This window comes from Phyllobates terribilis, unplaced genomic scaffold (genome assembly GCF_046119375.1).
Source record: "Phyllobates terribilis strain yellow unplaced genomic scaffold, ASM4611937v1 Scaffold_2__4_contigs__length_985480577, whole genome shotgun sequence".
In the NCBI taxonomy this organism is placed as follows: domain Eukaryota; kingdom Metazoa; phylum Chordata; class Amphibia; order Anura; family Dendrobatidae; genus Phyllobates; species Phyllobates terribilis.
In genome coordinates, this window is record NW_027362762.1 from 135,184,956 (window position 1) to 135,201,580 (window position 16,625).

At 43.5% G+C, this 16,625-nt stretch overlaps 1 protein-coding gene across 7 annotated transcripts in view; it reads right to left on the reverse strand.

Annotated features, from left to right (window-relative positions):
- Window positions 1-16,625, reverse strand: part of FNDC3A (fibronectin type III domain containing 3A) — a 313,016-nt gene that overhangs the window by 189,803 nt on the left and 106,588 nt on the right. Inside the window, exon 1 of one of the 7 annotated variants that reach the window (XM_073662770.1) lies at window positions 14,187-14,209. The exons of 5 other annotated variants lie outside the window; for them this stretch is intronic. Coding sequence is in view for 1 of the 2 variants with exons in the window: in XM_073662754.1 (XP_073518855.1) it covers window positions 13,902-13,994 (93 nt within the window). In the remaining variant the exon portion in view is untranslated. Of the gene's footprint in view, window positions 1-13,901; window positions 14,122-14,186; window positions 14,210-16,625 lie in introns of those variants that run through there. One more of the 7 variants, XM_073662754.1, reaches the window with a different exon arrangement.

Below are 16,625 nucleotides of genomic sequence, written 5' to 3' on the forward strand. Positions count from 1 at the left end.
ACTAGAAAAGGTTAATAACAAAAACCCAAATGGTCTATAAAAAAATATATATCTAGTAACAAAAGCTGAATTGTTTATAGAGAGAAGCAGCACTAGTTACTCACAATGCACACGCTTACTGCATGGTCCATCATTAGCAGTACAGGCTGTAGTGGGCAGATCGATGGTCTTACTATAACATTAACCCTACAGTTTAATAATGAGCAGCAAATTGTAAACTCCACACAGAGCATAAGTGGGAAAAGAAAAAAAGTTCCCTCTAATTCACAGAATACTGGTCCACAAAAATGACTGTATTCTGCGGAGGATAGAAAGGTTGATGCTCAGTTGCTGCCCTGCATGAATACGCTTGTCTGTAAAGGTAATAAAAAGCTTTAGTATTATAGGGATTAAAATGTATTTAAGTCAACATATCACAAAACTATGAAAGCTCATCTATATTACTGTTTTAAATTGCCACTTCTCCCCTCTCCTGGGACACTGTCACAGGTCAGGAAGGTGTGGCTTGCTACTTGCTGTACATGTAAGCCAGCTCCCTCCCAAAGCCTCCTTCTGTGCAGTCACAGATCAGGGGGTGTGACATGTTCGTTGCTTCTAAGCAAAATTCGCGCCCAAAAAAAGGTCTCATCTCTGATGTGTGCCCCTAAATAGAACTGTCATTTGAACTGTCATGGCTCCATGTGTTCTGTCTCCCCATTGCCCCTATGCTCCTTGCCTGCTTATTCATAGATTTTATGTGACATGTCATGGCTCTTTACCGGTGATCACTCTTGACTAGTGTTGAGCGATACCTTCCGATATCAGGAAATATCGTATCGGATTGGATCGGACCGATACCCAAAAAGTATCGGATATCGCCGATTCCGATACCGGAAACCAATGCAAGTCAATGGGACACTAATATCGGAATGAAAATAAACCCTTTCTTTCCTTGTAGGTTAATTCTACATGAAGTAAAACAACTAAGAATAATGTAGAATGTATTATGCGAAAAGCCGGCAATTCATCAGCGCATACACCGGTACCCGACAATTTACAACAGAAAGAATAGAGCACCACACATAGATTAGATAGATAGAAACATGTCAGTCACATATATATGAAGTACAGTGACAGTGTTGCTTACTGTACTTGTCATTTAGTGTAAAGGATTTATTTAAAAAAATAATAGTGTTTTCATGCACCGTCTCTTTAAGAAAGCCGGCCGGCAATTCAGCATCGGTATCCGACAATTTAGAATAGAAGGAATAGAGAATCATACATAGATTAGATAGATAGAAACATGTCAGTCACATATATATGAAGTACAGTGATAGTGTTGATTACTGTACTTGTCATTTTGTGTTAAAATAAAGGATTTCTTTAAAAAAAAAATTGGCGTGGGGTTCCCCTTAATTTTAGTCTCTAGCAGAGGTTAAGCAAACAGCTGGGCCAGATGTTTGAAGCCTGGGAAGGGGGTAATACCCACGGAGCTTCCCAGGCTACTAATATCAGCCCCCAGCTGAATACCTAGCCCTTACTAGCTATTAAAATGGGGGACCCCCCAAAAAAATGACGTGGGGTCCCCCCTATTTTAATAGCTAGCAAAGGCTAGGCAGACAGCTGGGGGCTGATATTAATAGCCCAGGAAGGGAGCCATGAATATTGGCCCCCTCCTAGGCTAGAAACACCAGCCGTCAGCCGCCCCAGAAATGGCGCATCCATAGGATGCGCCAATTCTGGCACTTAGCCTCGCTCTTCCCACTGCCCTGTAGCGGTGGCAGTGGGGTAATAGGGTTGGGGTTGATGTCAGCTTATAATGCCAGCTGACATCAAGCCCAGGTTAGTAATGGAGAGGCGTCTATAAGACACCCCCATTACTAACCCCATAGTCAAAGTTAAAAAAAAAACACAAACACCCAGAATAAAGTCCTTTAATTGAAATAAAGACACAATTCTTTATTGTTCTAAATTAAACCATACTTACCGTCACGCCCATTCCAGCTGAAGCCAACGATCTCCTGCAATAAAAGAAAAATAATAAAGCAACCTCATCCTTACCTTTCCATGGTTCCCACGACGGCTCCAGCTCTGCTACATTGAGATGACAGGCTGGACCGCAGCAGAACGCTGCCATCCAGCCTGTCATCCCGCAGACACTGAGAAGCGCAGGCATGCTTGCGCTCCTCAGTGTCTCTCTGTGACGGCATCCAGATGAGCCGACAATGAACTCGGCTCACCTCATGCACGTCACTGACAGCGTGGGAGAATTCTCACGCTGAAGCGCTGAGTGCAGGAGAATTTTCCCACGCTGTCAGTGACGTGCATGAGGTGAGCCGAGTTCATTGGACATGACCTCACCTCATGCACGTCACTGACAGCGTGGGAAAATTCTCCTGCACTCAGCGCTTCAGCGTGAGAATTTCCCCACGCTGTCAGTGACGTGCATGAGGTGAGCTCATGTCCAATGAACTCAGCTCACTTCATGTACGTTACTGACAGCGTGGGAGAATTCTCACGCTGAAGCGCTGAGTGCAGGAGAATTTTCCCACGCTGTCAGTGACGTGCATGAGGTGAGCTGAGTTCATTGGACATGAACTCGGCTCATCTTTATGCCGTCACAGAGAGACACTGAGGAGCGCAAGCATGCCTGCGCTTCTCAGTGTCTGCGGGATGACAGGCTGGATGGCAGCGTTCTGCTGCGGTCCAGCCTGTCATCTCGATGTAGCAGAGCTGAAGCTGTCGTGGGATCCATGGGAAGGTAAGGATGAGGTTGGTTTATTATTTTTCTTTTATTGCAGGAGATCGTTGGCTTCAGCTGGAATGGGCGTGATGGTAAGTATAGTTTAATTTAGAACAATAAAGAATTGTGTGTTTATTTCAATTAAAGGACTTTTTTCTGGGTGTTGTGTTTTTTTTAAATACTTTACTAGAAATTCATGGTGGTCATGTCTAATATTGGCGTGACCCCATGAATTTCGGGCTTAGGGCCAGCTGATAATGACAAGCTGGCCTTAACCTCTTTATTACCCAGTGAGCCACCGCACCAGGGCCCTGGATGAGTTGGGTACAGCGCCAGAAGATGGCGCTTCTATGAACGCGCCATTTTCCGGGGCGGCTGCGGACTGCAATTTGCAGCGGGTGGGGCCCAGAAAGCTTGGGCCTCCCTGCGCTGCGGATTCCAGCCCCCAGCTGCCTAGTTGTACCTGGCTGGACACAAAAATAGGGCGAAGCTCCACGTATTTTTTTTTTTAATTATTTCATGAAATAATTTTTTTTAAAAAAGGGCTTCCCTATATTGTTGTGTCCGGCCAGGTACAAATAGGCAGCTGGTGGTTGGGGGCAGCCCGTTCCTGCCTGCTGTACCTGGCTGGACACAAATATAGTGCAAAGCCCCACGTCAATTTTTTTTTTTAATTATTTCAGGAAATTCATGAAATAATTTAAAAAAAATTGACGTGGAGCTTCGTCCTATATTTGGGTCCAGCCAGGTACAGCAGGCAGGAACGGGCTGCCCCCAACCACCAGCTGCCTATTTGTACCTGGCCGGACACAACAATATAGGGAAGCCCTTTTTTTAAAAAATTATTTCATGAAATAATTAAAAAAAAAAATACGTGGAGCTTCGCCCTATTTTTGTGTCCAGCCAGGTACAACTAGGCAGCTGGGGGCTGGAATCCGCAGCGCAGGGAGGCCCAAGCTTTCTGGGCCCCACCCGCTGCAAATTGCAGTCCGCAGCCGCCCCGGAAAATGGCGCGCTCATAGAAGCTGGATGCTGTACCTGGCTGGCATACAAAAATATGGCAAAGCCCACGTCAAAATTTTTGGGAAAAATTAATCAAAAAATAAATAATAATTTAGGGACTGCATCTTTATTAACTCCTCAAATGTCATTTAGTGTTAAAATAAAGGATTTATTTTAAAAAAAAAATTGGCGTGGGATCCCCCATAATTTTAGTCTCTAGCGGAGGTTAAGCAGACGGCTGGGGAAGATGTTTGAAGACTGGGAAGGGGGTAATACCCACGGATCTTCCCAGACTACTAATATCAGCCCCCAGCTGAATACCTAGCCTTTACTAGCTATTAAAATGGGGGACCCCCCCAAAAAAAATGACGTGGGGTCCCCCCTATTTTAATAGCTAGCAAAGGCTAGGCAGACAGCTGGGGGCTGATATTAATAGCCCAGGAAGGGTGCCATGAATATTGGCCCCCTCCCAGGCTAGAAACACCAGCCGTCAGCCGCCCCAGAAATGGCGCATCCATAGGATGCGCCAATTCTGGCACTTAGCCTCGCTCTTCCACGCTGCCCTGGTGCGGTGGCAGGGGGTAATAGGGCTGGGGTTCATGTCAGCGCCAGCTGCCATGAAGCCCAGGTTAGTAATGATGGGCGTCTATAAGACACCCCCATTACTAACCTACAAAGTGTTAAAAAGAAAAAACACACACTACACCCAGAAAAAAATAATTTATTTGAAATAAAACACACCATTTTATTTAATTCTTAGTTTACTAAAAAAAAATAGTTACCTGTCCACGTTCCTGCGCTGATCTCCCATGCACAGCTGTCACATCTGGAGATGGTGACAGCTGTGCACGGCTGCTGTAAGCTCACACTGCCGGGAACACGTCCGCTCCCGGCAGCGGGAGCCACTGACTGAGGTCACCGGAGTGCATTTAGTCAGCGCAGCTCCGGAGACCTCCTTTACGGCACTGCTGTACCGTGGGAATTTCTGACGATACAGCAGGGCCGTAAAGGAGTTGACCGTCATTCTAGCGGCGGCAGCGGTTCAGAGCGGTCACATTCTATGTGGCTGCTCTGAACTGGAGATCATCGTGGGACACTCGTGGACTACTACGGAGGGGTAAGGATAAGGTTGTGGTTTATTATTTTATATTTTATTACAGGAGATCGATGGCTTCGGGGAATTAGGTGTCTAGGTGAGTATAGGTGTAGTTTCTTATTTTTTACTTTATTTTAGGTGGCGATCGGCGGGGACAGGTAATGTATGAACTAATTTATTGTAGGCAACCACTGGCCACCAATGACATGTATTTAAAATTTATTGGGGACACAGTAGGGCAATTTAAATAGCAGGATCAGGCTGATGGGAACTACTGCTCCCATCAAGCTGATCCTGCTGGCACGAGTGAACGGGGGACAGACATAGGCCGATGTGACACTACTACTCCCATCGGCCTATGTCTGCCTGCACGCACACACCCGCACACACACCGCGCACACACACCCGCAGACATCGCACAGACACCGCGCACACCCGCACACATCGCACAGACACCCAAACACACCAATCATGACGGGTCTGGGAGGTGAGGCTGACCTGTGCGACCGTGGGAAAGTTCATGTGAGTTCATGCAGTCAAGCATGAACTCACATGAACCCTCTGAGGGCACCGCGGCTACTTCAAATGAACAGCTGATCGGCATCACCTGATACCTCAGCTGTTCATTTGAAATAACCGGCGGGAAAGCGCAGCACAGAACGGGAAAGCCGGCGGTGAAGTCTTTTCACTGCCGGCTTCCCCGCCCGGGTCCTTCGCTCCCCGCTCCTTGGTGCTGCGCTCCCCGCCCGGTCCTAACTTACGATCGGGATGGGAGGTGGCGAGGCGAGCGGAGGATCGGGGTGGGAGGCTGCGGGGAAGCAGTATGGGGCTGTGTGATTGTTTAAAAGCCGGCGGCTTTTTACCGCCCGCCGGCTTTTAAACAATCAGGAGAATACTCCCACGCTGGGATGGCATTCTGATGACAGGCTGGATCTCAGCTGAGCGCTGCCATCCAGCTTGTCATCCTTCAGAGACACTGCAGAGCGCAGGCATTACGGGAACTTCCGATTCCGGTATTCGATATTGTAAAAGTATCGGAATTAAGTATCGGAATTCCGATACCGCGAATATCGGCCGATACCCGATATTTCAGTATCGGAATGCTCAACACTACTCTTGACATGTCACATACAAGCTATAAAAGGAACATGCAGGGAGCCATGCTACCACTGCATGGAACAGGAACATACATTATATGGATAAAAGTATTGGGACACCTACAGGAGCCTTTTTGACCTCCCATTCTATTTCCATAGGCATTAATATGGAGTTGGTCTTGTAGCTATAAAAGTTTCCATTCTTCTGGGAAAGATTTCTACTACATTTTGGAGTGTGCCTGTGGGAGCTTTTGCCCATTCATACTTAAAGGGGTTCACTACTTTTACATTGATGCCCTATCCGTAGGATAGGACATCAATGTATGATCGGCAGGGGTCCCGCACGCGGCACCCCCGCCGATCAGCTGTTCTAGGTGCCGCCGGACAGAAGTGCTCACCTGCGGGGCTCCGCCGTCAAGTGGTAGTGGCTGCCGCGGTGTACTGCACATCAGCCTCCTATTCAATTCAATGGAATAGCACATGACTGGATGTACGCAAATCGCATACTTGTCGTCACGCGACAGCCTGCTCTCAGCAATAATCTGACTGCACGTTTTCAGGAGTCAGAAGTTTGCAGTCACAGAGTGCAGACTTATCGATTTATCAGAAGACCGGACAACCCCTTTAAGTTTTCCATTCATGGGAAGCAAGAAGCCTAGGAAAAGATCTGAAAAACAGCCCCATAACATTATCCTGACTCCATCAAACTTTACACTCAGCACAATGCAGTCAGGCAGGTAATGTTTTCCTGGTATGCGCCAGAGTTCAGTGGTGGTGGCTTTACACTATTCCATTCAACGTCTGACATTGCGCTTAGTGATATAAAGCTTGTATGAAGCTGCTCTTCCATGGAAATCTAATCCATGAATCTCCAGTAGTTGTGCGGATGTTAATGCTAAGGCTGTGTGCCCACGATGCATTTTTTTAAGCAATTCCGCTGCAGAAATGCTTAAAAAAAGCTAGGTAGAAGGTCCGCCATGTTCCCCAATGATAATGTGCATGTGCTGTGCACATGCTGCGGAAATTTCCGCAGCGGATTATCATTGCAGAAAAATACGCAGCACTACCAATTATTTTGCGGAAGCGCTGCGTTTTCGCACCCATTGACTTTCATTGGAACGCATGGAATCTGCATCCCTGCATATGTAGATGCGGAATCCAAACGTTTCAATGTGCGGATGGTACCCGGGTGTGGAGGACAGGAGACTCTCCTCCGGACCCGTGTACCATAGAACCTGTAAAAAAAAGAATAAAATAAAAAATAAACATTATACTTGCCTTCTGATGGCCCCCGGTGTCTTTGTCTCGGCTTGCCGGCAGATCGAGGAGGACTCAAGGACCTGCGGTGATGTCATTTAGTCATGTGACGGGTCATGCGACCGCTGATGTCGGCAGGTCCTTTAGTGTACCGTGAGCTGCCGGCAAGCTGAGAAGAATCAGATAAAGACACCGGGGGCCATCAGAAGGTAAGTATATATTTATTTTTTACCATTCTTTTGGTCACAGTATATAAATCCATGCCGGTTGCATGGATTTATATAGTGTGACCAAGTTGACAAGCACTTTCCAAGTGATGCTAAAATCGCTTGGAAAGCGCTTGACAACCCGCATGCGGAAATGCATGTGAAGAACGCTTCACATCCGCATGTCCCTGGCAGGAAAACACATGTACAATCCGCATGCGTTTTTTCTGCCAGGGGAGATGCAGAAATGCTCAGGAAAAAATCCGGAGCATTTCCACATCGTGGGCACATAGCCTTAAAGACGTTTGCACTCCGCAGTCCTGGAGTCATCAGAGAGTGGCGACTTATGTATTACATGCCTCAGCACTCTGTGTTGCCGTTATGTAACTTTTATGAGGTCTCCACCATGTGGCTCAGTTGCTTTGGCTCCTTAACGCTTCCACTTTTCAATAATATTAATAGGAACCTGGCGGTTGATTCATGCTGCTCAATCCACAGGCAACATGTATCAGACACTTGATGCATGATGTCAGCCAGGTATATTTGACTATGTAACACTGCAGTGTTTCAGAGAAAAAAAAAACAAATTTAAAAGCCGTCCTGGACCGGGCTGCAAGGGAGCCTAGTGAAACAAGCGAGTCCTGGTAGCTTCTCCTCACCCAAGCCCCTTGAATGATAAGTCTCTGTATGCACGCAGGAAAAGACCTGTCAGCCACTGGCAGTGGGCAAAGAGAAGCCGCCAGGGACCCGCCTGTCTAGTCTCCCGTGCGGCTCTGTCACTGGCGGCTTTTAAAGTCTGTTTTTATCTGAAATTTCACTGCGTTTCAGAGTCAGACAGACACTGGCCGTATGATCTCAGTCAGATATGATACATGCTGCCCGTGGATCAGGCAGCATGTATCAGCAGTCAGGTTTCCTTTAATAAAACCGCTCACAGTGGAATATTTTGGAGGGAATAAATGGCACTATTGGACTTGTTGCATCGACCACATCTTAGTACAGTACCAGACTCAAATTCAGTGAGCTTTTCAGAACATCCCATTTTTCATCTATTTTTAAAAAAAAATAGGCTGGGTCCCGCTTATCTCATACTGTTTCATATGTTTCTTATTGACATGTAATAAATGGGACAACTATTTTTCAAATACCCTGTTAATAAATAATGACGTTTATATACAGAACTCTCTTGATCCACCACATTAGTCAAAGCAGAGAATTTGCAGAAGGACTCAGTCTATGCAGATCATTTCAGTGATTACCATACCCCATTTCTCCTGTGGTGGTGCTGCTGGGAAAATAAAAGCTTTTTAGCAAATTACAGCTTCCTGCTGTAGTCCAAACTGCAGGACTTTCCCGTGATCAACTTTTTTGGGGGGTGGGGTGAGGGGGGGGGGTTGGAGTGGCTTAAAAAAAAAAAAAAAAAATTTAGAGTATTGTACAATATAGACACTCCTTTTAACTGTTTAGAATTACTCAATAGATGTGGGAGGAATCAAAAATAAGTGTACAGTTGAAATAATGGTTGAATTATAATCATGTTCACAACTGTGCATTGTTTTCCTGAATATACCTAAGCTTTGATAACTCCCCAAAAGAAAAAGTCCATCTGGGTAATGTCTGGTGATCGGCGTGGCTATTCAACCAGGCCTCACTTACCTATCCACTTACAATAATCAAAAATAATAGGAATATACACCGTATTCCTACATATGCACCCCCTGTACATTATGTATAATATATATTACTAATGTTTAGAAAAACTGAAAATATTTATACTTTTGTACTATGCACCAGTTTTTAATATCAGGTTTTCAAAAACAAAATAGATTTTTATCATGAAACCAGGCCCGGTAATAGTTTTAGTAAAACCAATCTGCTGTAACGAAACTATCTGTCCACTGAGAAAACTGCAGCACAGCTTTATATATGGAGAATAATGAGTCATCGCTTAACCTTGAGTTGCGCACAATACAATCCTGTAGTTGCAGGCTTCATCTGTCGTCATTAGAAGCATTAGCACTGCAAGGACTCAAGAAAAATGAACACAAGCCATTTCTAAAATGAGTGAGAAAAAAATACTGGTGTTTTTAGATAGAATATTATTAGAAAAAAAACGTCTGTGTGGGATTGGGGTCAGGGAGCCCTGGATTCCTAACAGCACCATTGTCTGGAATTTTCCTGAATGGATGAGACAGGTCCCCCTCCCACACACATCCAAAATACAGAATTAATTTTACAGGAGATTCCTATAGACCAAAGTAATAGAAACAGCTTTGTTTACTAATTACAGAAAATATATATATTCTCATTTTGAATTTAGTTTTGTTTTGCCAATTTTTTCTGCAAAACCCAAGTAAATAAATCAACATTTCAGGTCTTTAAGAGAAAGAGCTATAGACAGGTGTAAAACGGCTGACCGAGGAAAACTGTCTGCCTCCTTCAGGACACTAATCTAAAACAGATTCAGCTCAGTGCCTGCAGGAGGGGTATAGCTGGTGGAAGGAGAAACACTTTACTACTTCGTGTCCACCTTCTAGTAGATGCAGCTATAACCCATGGTCTCAGTGTCCTCCAATGACAGAGACGAGATCTAGAAACAAGCACCAATTCATCAAGACTGTCATAAACAAGGGGGACGTTCTGCAGTTAGCAGCGCCTGATTCATTAAGAGGTGGACGTGTCTGAAAAGTGATGTACATCTCTCCACACAGATTACTCCAGTCACAGACTGGAGTAAGATTTCCAGTTTAAGGAACATCACAGTTTGACATGAATTAGATTAGCTATGGCATTCCACCTCTGTTCTGCCCCAGCTCTGCCCATTTTGGAGGAGCAAAGTGAAAATGCCAAATATTTTGTGACCTATCAAAGTGTTTTACACTAGATTTCTGGCGAAAATACTTTGATGAATTGGAGTTATAGACTTCCATCTTTGGATTGGATTTTGCAATAACTGCTTTTGACAATAAACATAGGTCGAGGCAACAACAAGGATGACAGCACATAAGTTAGATTTACAAACACAGATTCCTGACAACCCAGACCGATCTCAGAGATGAAATTGGTCCAAGTTGCTCTTCTATACATACAGAAATTTTTGTTAGGATAATCCTCATTTGTTATGTTTGTCCCATAAATAAAAGGTTTCTGTTGCGATGAGATAACCGTTTACAACCTACAAACATTTTGACTGGCAGACAGAAGACAGATTTTTTACAGCACATCAGGACGTGCATCCACCCTACAGGCCCGTTGGGACCTGCATCCACCCTACAGGCCCCAATACACATTAGACCAACATTGGCTGAACCCGCTGATACCCACAGGTTCGGCTGACATTCTAAGGTGTATGCGCGCTTCCTGACAGATGATTATCGGGGGTGGTAAGAATCTAGACTGTCATATTTTGGACAATCCTTTTACTATTTAAGGATAAACCACCACCAGAGATAAGCTGCTCTCTCAGAGAAAATGGCAAAATAACTGTGTATTTGACAGTCAAGCGAGATATGTATGGGGGGTTTAAAGGAGCAGAAATGTACCTGTATATGCACAGCTGAAACTGGTGTAAAGCCCCTTTCACAGAAACGAACACACGCTTTCTTTTCTTATTTGTGCAAACATGCCAACAAACAAGCAAAATGCATGTGCTGCCAAAAAAAAGAGGATTTAATGGCTTGCATATTGATCCAATCAAAAGAATCGTTTTGTGCCCATACAGTTTCTGCCATCCTGTGTGAATGGGCATTATAGTGGTAATTACCAACAACGCTCATTATGGGCAGAAATTTGCCATGTAAACGCACCATTAGGCTGCTTCCATCTGCGAATTTCCTACATTTGATACATTGCAACATCCCCCCGAAGTAACTTCTCGCTCATCCTGATCTTCTGCATTCTCCTATAAGAGATCGGCACATCGGTGACATTTACTCAGGCAGAAGAGGAGAGAGAAGTGTGTACTGCAGGTGAGGGGCATATTTTACTCTCCAAAAACATAGATTAATATTGCCATTAGACGTCTGTTGAAAGCTGAGTGCTAACATTATGGGCACGGTAATCGCTGCTAATGGTTCTCCATTTTTGCTATCTATCATAAATTAGACCGAAAAGATACAAATAACTGAACACCATCAGAAAACTTCAAACAAGTCATGGTGTGGGTCTGGATTTCCATTCTTTCTGTAGTCTAGACGAAAAGCTTAAAAATGATCTTTTAAGTATTTACTGAATTACATGGGAAAAAATGAAAATAAATTCAGTAAATACTTCATGTAAAATGATATCTATTCATGAGATTCTCCTTTAAGAGGAAATGTTTAATCATCAAGCACAAATCAGGCATTTTGTGTGGTTTCTACTCCCAGGAAAAAACGATCCTTTCTGCCCCTTCACAACAATGAAAGGAAATAACGGCAACAATGACTAAACGCCGCATTATACCCAGCGGGATCTGGTAAATGCAAAACTAGGAATCACCATGTACACAGGGTATTTCATTGAAGAAAAAAAAGCAAAATAAACATGTCCACAGGTAGCATAGGAAAATCCCACCCATTCAGCATAAGGGTCATTATGTGCTGATGGATGGGACGGTCACCTTTGCCTTTCTGTAACACAATGATGGGGAAGGAAAACTTTATAATAATGGTTCCCGGAATAAAAGTGTTCAAAGAGTGTAAAAAGGTTAAATAAGAAGCAGCAAGTGAAAGTATGCATTTCTACTAAGTACATATGACATAGCCAACACACATGTACCAACACAACTTTCCTACATGTGTCTGGTAAACACTCAAAACTTAGGGCCAAACTGCAATAAAAATCCTACAAAACAAGAGATCATCATTCCCACATTTTCACATACACGTCTCCAGGAACTTTTTTCAAGTGAATGGGATCCTCCAGTGATACCTTGCACTGCCGCCATAAAATAGGGCCATGTTTCCACACTGCGTATACGCTGCATTTTTTTTCTACTCCTTTTTTTGTGTGCAGAAGTCTGCTGCGTTTAACAGTACAAAGTGGATGTGATTTCAAGAGAACTCATGTCCACCATGCTTTTTCAGACTCTGCTGAATTGCGCAGTATTTTTGTTTCCCCCCCCCTGGAGCCTCAAAAAGATATATGTAAAAAAAAAAAAAAAAGTTATCTCAAGCTTCTGATTTTAGAAAACAAAGCCACTCTAAAAAAAAAATAAAAATGCTGCAACAAATCTGCACCAAAAGTGCATAAAAGAAGGGGCAAATACATAAATAAATGCAATTATCTGGACAGTAGTTGCGTGCAAACACCTTAAGAAAAAAAAAAAAAAGCAGCGTAAAGACTGTCCTCTTCCCCCGCACGTGGGAAATGGCCTAAAAATACGGCACAGGCAAGTACAGATTGCGAGCAGATATAACCACTGAAGATGCTGTAGTACTTGCACATATGCAGTGGCACCTACGAACAGCTGGGTAGAGTCGGACCCTATCAATATGATATTTTTGGCCTATTCTAACCCCTTTAAGTAGTGCTCTTTAGGCCACGTTCACACGTTCAGTATTTTACATCAGTATTTGTAAGCGAAAACTAGGAGAGGGTGAAAAATACAGAAGTGGTGACGTGTTTCTATTATACTTTTCCTCTGAATGTCCCACTCCTGATTTTGACTAACAAATACTGATGTAACATACTGCTGTGTGAACGTAGCCTTAGGGTGAGAATTTTTCTGAACTTCCGTCGTTGAACTCATTGAAGTGAACTAAAGTCAGCTTCTTCCTAATTTGAAATGGATGATAACAGGAGACAATAGATTGCAATCTACACTGTTAACATGCACTAAAAATAATCAATCCCCCCAAAAAGAACAACCCACAAGGGAAGTCCTAAGGAAGCCTGTGCTTCATAGGTCACTGAACTGGGAAGCCATTATTAACTGAACCTCAAAATTAGCATCTTCGCCACGTGACATGAAGTTTCATTTACAAGTTTGAGTAATAAAACAAGGCAAATTCATAACCCAAGTGGTAATGTAAGGACCGAGTAAAACCATCAAAGTTTTCCAAAACCTCTAGTAACAATGCCTGCTTAAGGATGCAAAGAACTTCCCAAGAGCTGAATATTAGTAGCGACTATATAAAAGTCTCATTTTTTTTTAAAAAAAAGAAAACTGAACACAGACTACCCTTTAACCCTTCCCCAGCCGGAGTGGCCTGCTCATCCTCTTCGGGTGATTCATTATGGCACATCACTTTGTCATTTGTCAGACCCCCACTGAGCGCTCTGCGTGCAGCACACAGACACAATGGCTAAATGAATCCCACCCAAGAAACACTCTGAAAAAAAAAACGCAAAACACATGCTCTGTCGAGGACGGAGTCTTGGGATCGCTCAGAAAGCCTTCCTCTGTGTTCCTTTGTGTTGCACATTAGCTGACATAGCCTTGTAGTGTTGCAGGGATACGCGCCGTCTAACAAAGCATCTGGAAAAGGTGGAAAGAATAGAGAAGAAAAGGAGGAAAAACCCTCAACACTTCCACTTACTGTTGCTCGCATCCTTTGATGTTGCTCATTCAAGAGAGGCGTTCGCACGCTGACAAGGGCTGCAGGGAGGCTGGAGAGTCCAATCTGTTTCATTCACTATAGAGGGAGATAAGCAGCGCTGACGTCTAGGTCATCGGGCCCGTTTCTGCTGAACAGGGCGACCTAACTGATTTCAGATAGCATCGGATTTTTGTGGCCCCTTATCTCACAGTCCATGGGTAAATGCATGAAGAAGCTGAATGTTAAAAGGTATGACCAATTATCAGTGCAGTCATCAATACCTACCTCAAGACTCGCTTCCTATCAAATCAACCAATGTGCAGGGAGCTTCCTACTGTAGACGAATGTATCAGGTTTCCATGGAAACTAAATCAACAAATAGCTGCGGCAGCATCTGTTTCTGGATTAGCCAACGTCAGCCGGCAGAAGGTTAGGATTGAAGAGAACTCAAGCATCCAAATGCCCCCTTATAATGCCACATTTTATATTTAGTACCGATTCCAAGATAAAAGTCACGGCTTTCCCTGGCTTCCGGCATCGAACTCCAGGAAGCCATAGGAACGATCCCATGGCAACAGGAACTCTCCAGTAGCAGCTAATCGTAAAGGGCCGGGGTGGGCTAAGCAGGGATACTGTGCTCACCGACTACCCTGCATGGACGCCGGAAGCCCGGGACCTACCAGCTAGACATAAGAGACCGGCACACACTGGGAGGGATGAGATGTAAAGACCTCCAAGGGGCGCGCATGTTACACAGTTGAAACCAGAAGTTTACATACACTATATAAATAGACACATCTGCAGGTTTTTCTCAATATCTTACATGAAATCAGAATAAACCTTTCCTGTTTTAGGTCAGTTAGGATTACCATCATTTTTAATATTTGCCAAATGCCAGAATAATGAGAGAGAAAATGTTTTAAGGCATTTTAATTACTTACTGCAAAGTCAAAAGTTTACACACACTAAGATTACTATGCCTTTAAACAATTCTGAACTGCCCATATGATGAAGTCATGTGTTTGGAAGCTTCTGAGACACACATGTTGATGCATTTTAATGCACACCTGAAACACACTGCTTCTTTGTGTAGCATCATGGGAAAGTCTCTACAGAGATTAGCCAAGATATCAGGAAGAGAATTGTGGACTTGCACAAGTCTGGCTCATCCTTGGGTACAATTTCAAGATTCGGCAACCGAAAGATGCTACTGCGCACGCATGGGAGGGCCAGGCAGCCATTTTGGGGAATGTAAATTTCACTTTGGCACACAAATTACACAGGCAGTATTTAAAATAGTAGGCAGGTCACTGAAAGCACAGTGACCTGACAGAGGCCAGAGATAGGCATACATAATGAGAGCACCAATTACAGCCCCTCCCCAAAGGCCTCCCCGATGCACGAGCAGATCATTATGGCAGAACTGAAAATAAAGATTATAAAAGAACCACTGGACAGATTTCATCAACAAAGGTATCATTATACTCAGTGTAACGGCGCCCATCTGACAGTGTATGTGGTTTACTAAGCACAATCCTGCTGACAGGTGCGCTTTAAGATTGCTTAAGGACCTTTGGTGACATCACAGCCATGTGACCATGATGCCAACCAAGATGTTAACTGCGGGGGGGTCTAGAGGAACTCAAGAGGAGACAGGCTGGTGTGCAGTGTATGTACACTGCATTGTGAAAGTATTTGGCCCCCTTGAACTTTTCTACCTTTTGCCACTTTTCAGTTTTTAATTTTTTAAAAAAGTTTAAAATATTCAATAAATTTCGTTCCACTTCACGATTGTATCCCACTTGTTGTTGATTCTTCCCCCCAAAAATTAGAATTTTATATCTTTATGTTTGAAGCCAGAAATGTGGCAAAAGGTAGAAAAGTTCAAGTGGGCCAAATACTTTCACAAGGCACTGTATTTGCAGTTTGTATGTGTGTGTATACATACATATCTATATCTATCTATTATCTATCCACATGCGTGTATGTGCACTGTGTGAGTAATGACATGATTATATTTGAATAAATGTTCATTTTTTCCGTTCAAGAATAAACGTTGATTGTTGCTCATGGATAAAAAAATAAATAAGACATCCACTGAAAATAAGCCCTAACCCATCTTTCAAAGCAAAAAATATTGTAAGACCCTGTCTTATTATTGGGAAAACACTGTATATTGAACTTAGAATAAGTATAGGGAAAAGTAATGCAATGTATTTGTACAGCTTCTTGATCAATTATTTACGTATATTACAAAATAAGATGCCTATTATTTTCATAGTGTTGTACTGTATTTGTGAAAGTTTTTCACCTATAAGCTGAAGGCTTTAGTGTTCCTTTAGTCCTCATGTGTACGATAAGCCAGTTTCCAAAGTGTTTGAAGTGATCTGTGCCATTGTCTATTAGCACCAGTATATTCCAGTAAAATAATTGTCTTATTATCTCAAAATTATATTCAAATTTCCCAACAAAGGCAGATGATTGAGCGATTTCATCTGAAACAATTGAATGAGGAGTTAGAAAGTCACTTGGCCACAATGCGGAGATGCCAGTCAGGAGAGATCCTGCATAAGCCATGGATTGTGTGCTGTCCAGGGTGCTGAGAGGAGAGTTGGCACAGATCGTACCCTATGCCAGTCACGGAGAAGCCGAGCAGGTCTCTTAAGCAAAAGATTTTATACTTGGATCTGCGTAGAGCATCACAAAGTGTTAAAAACTATAAGC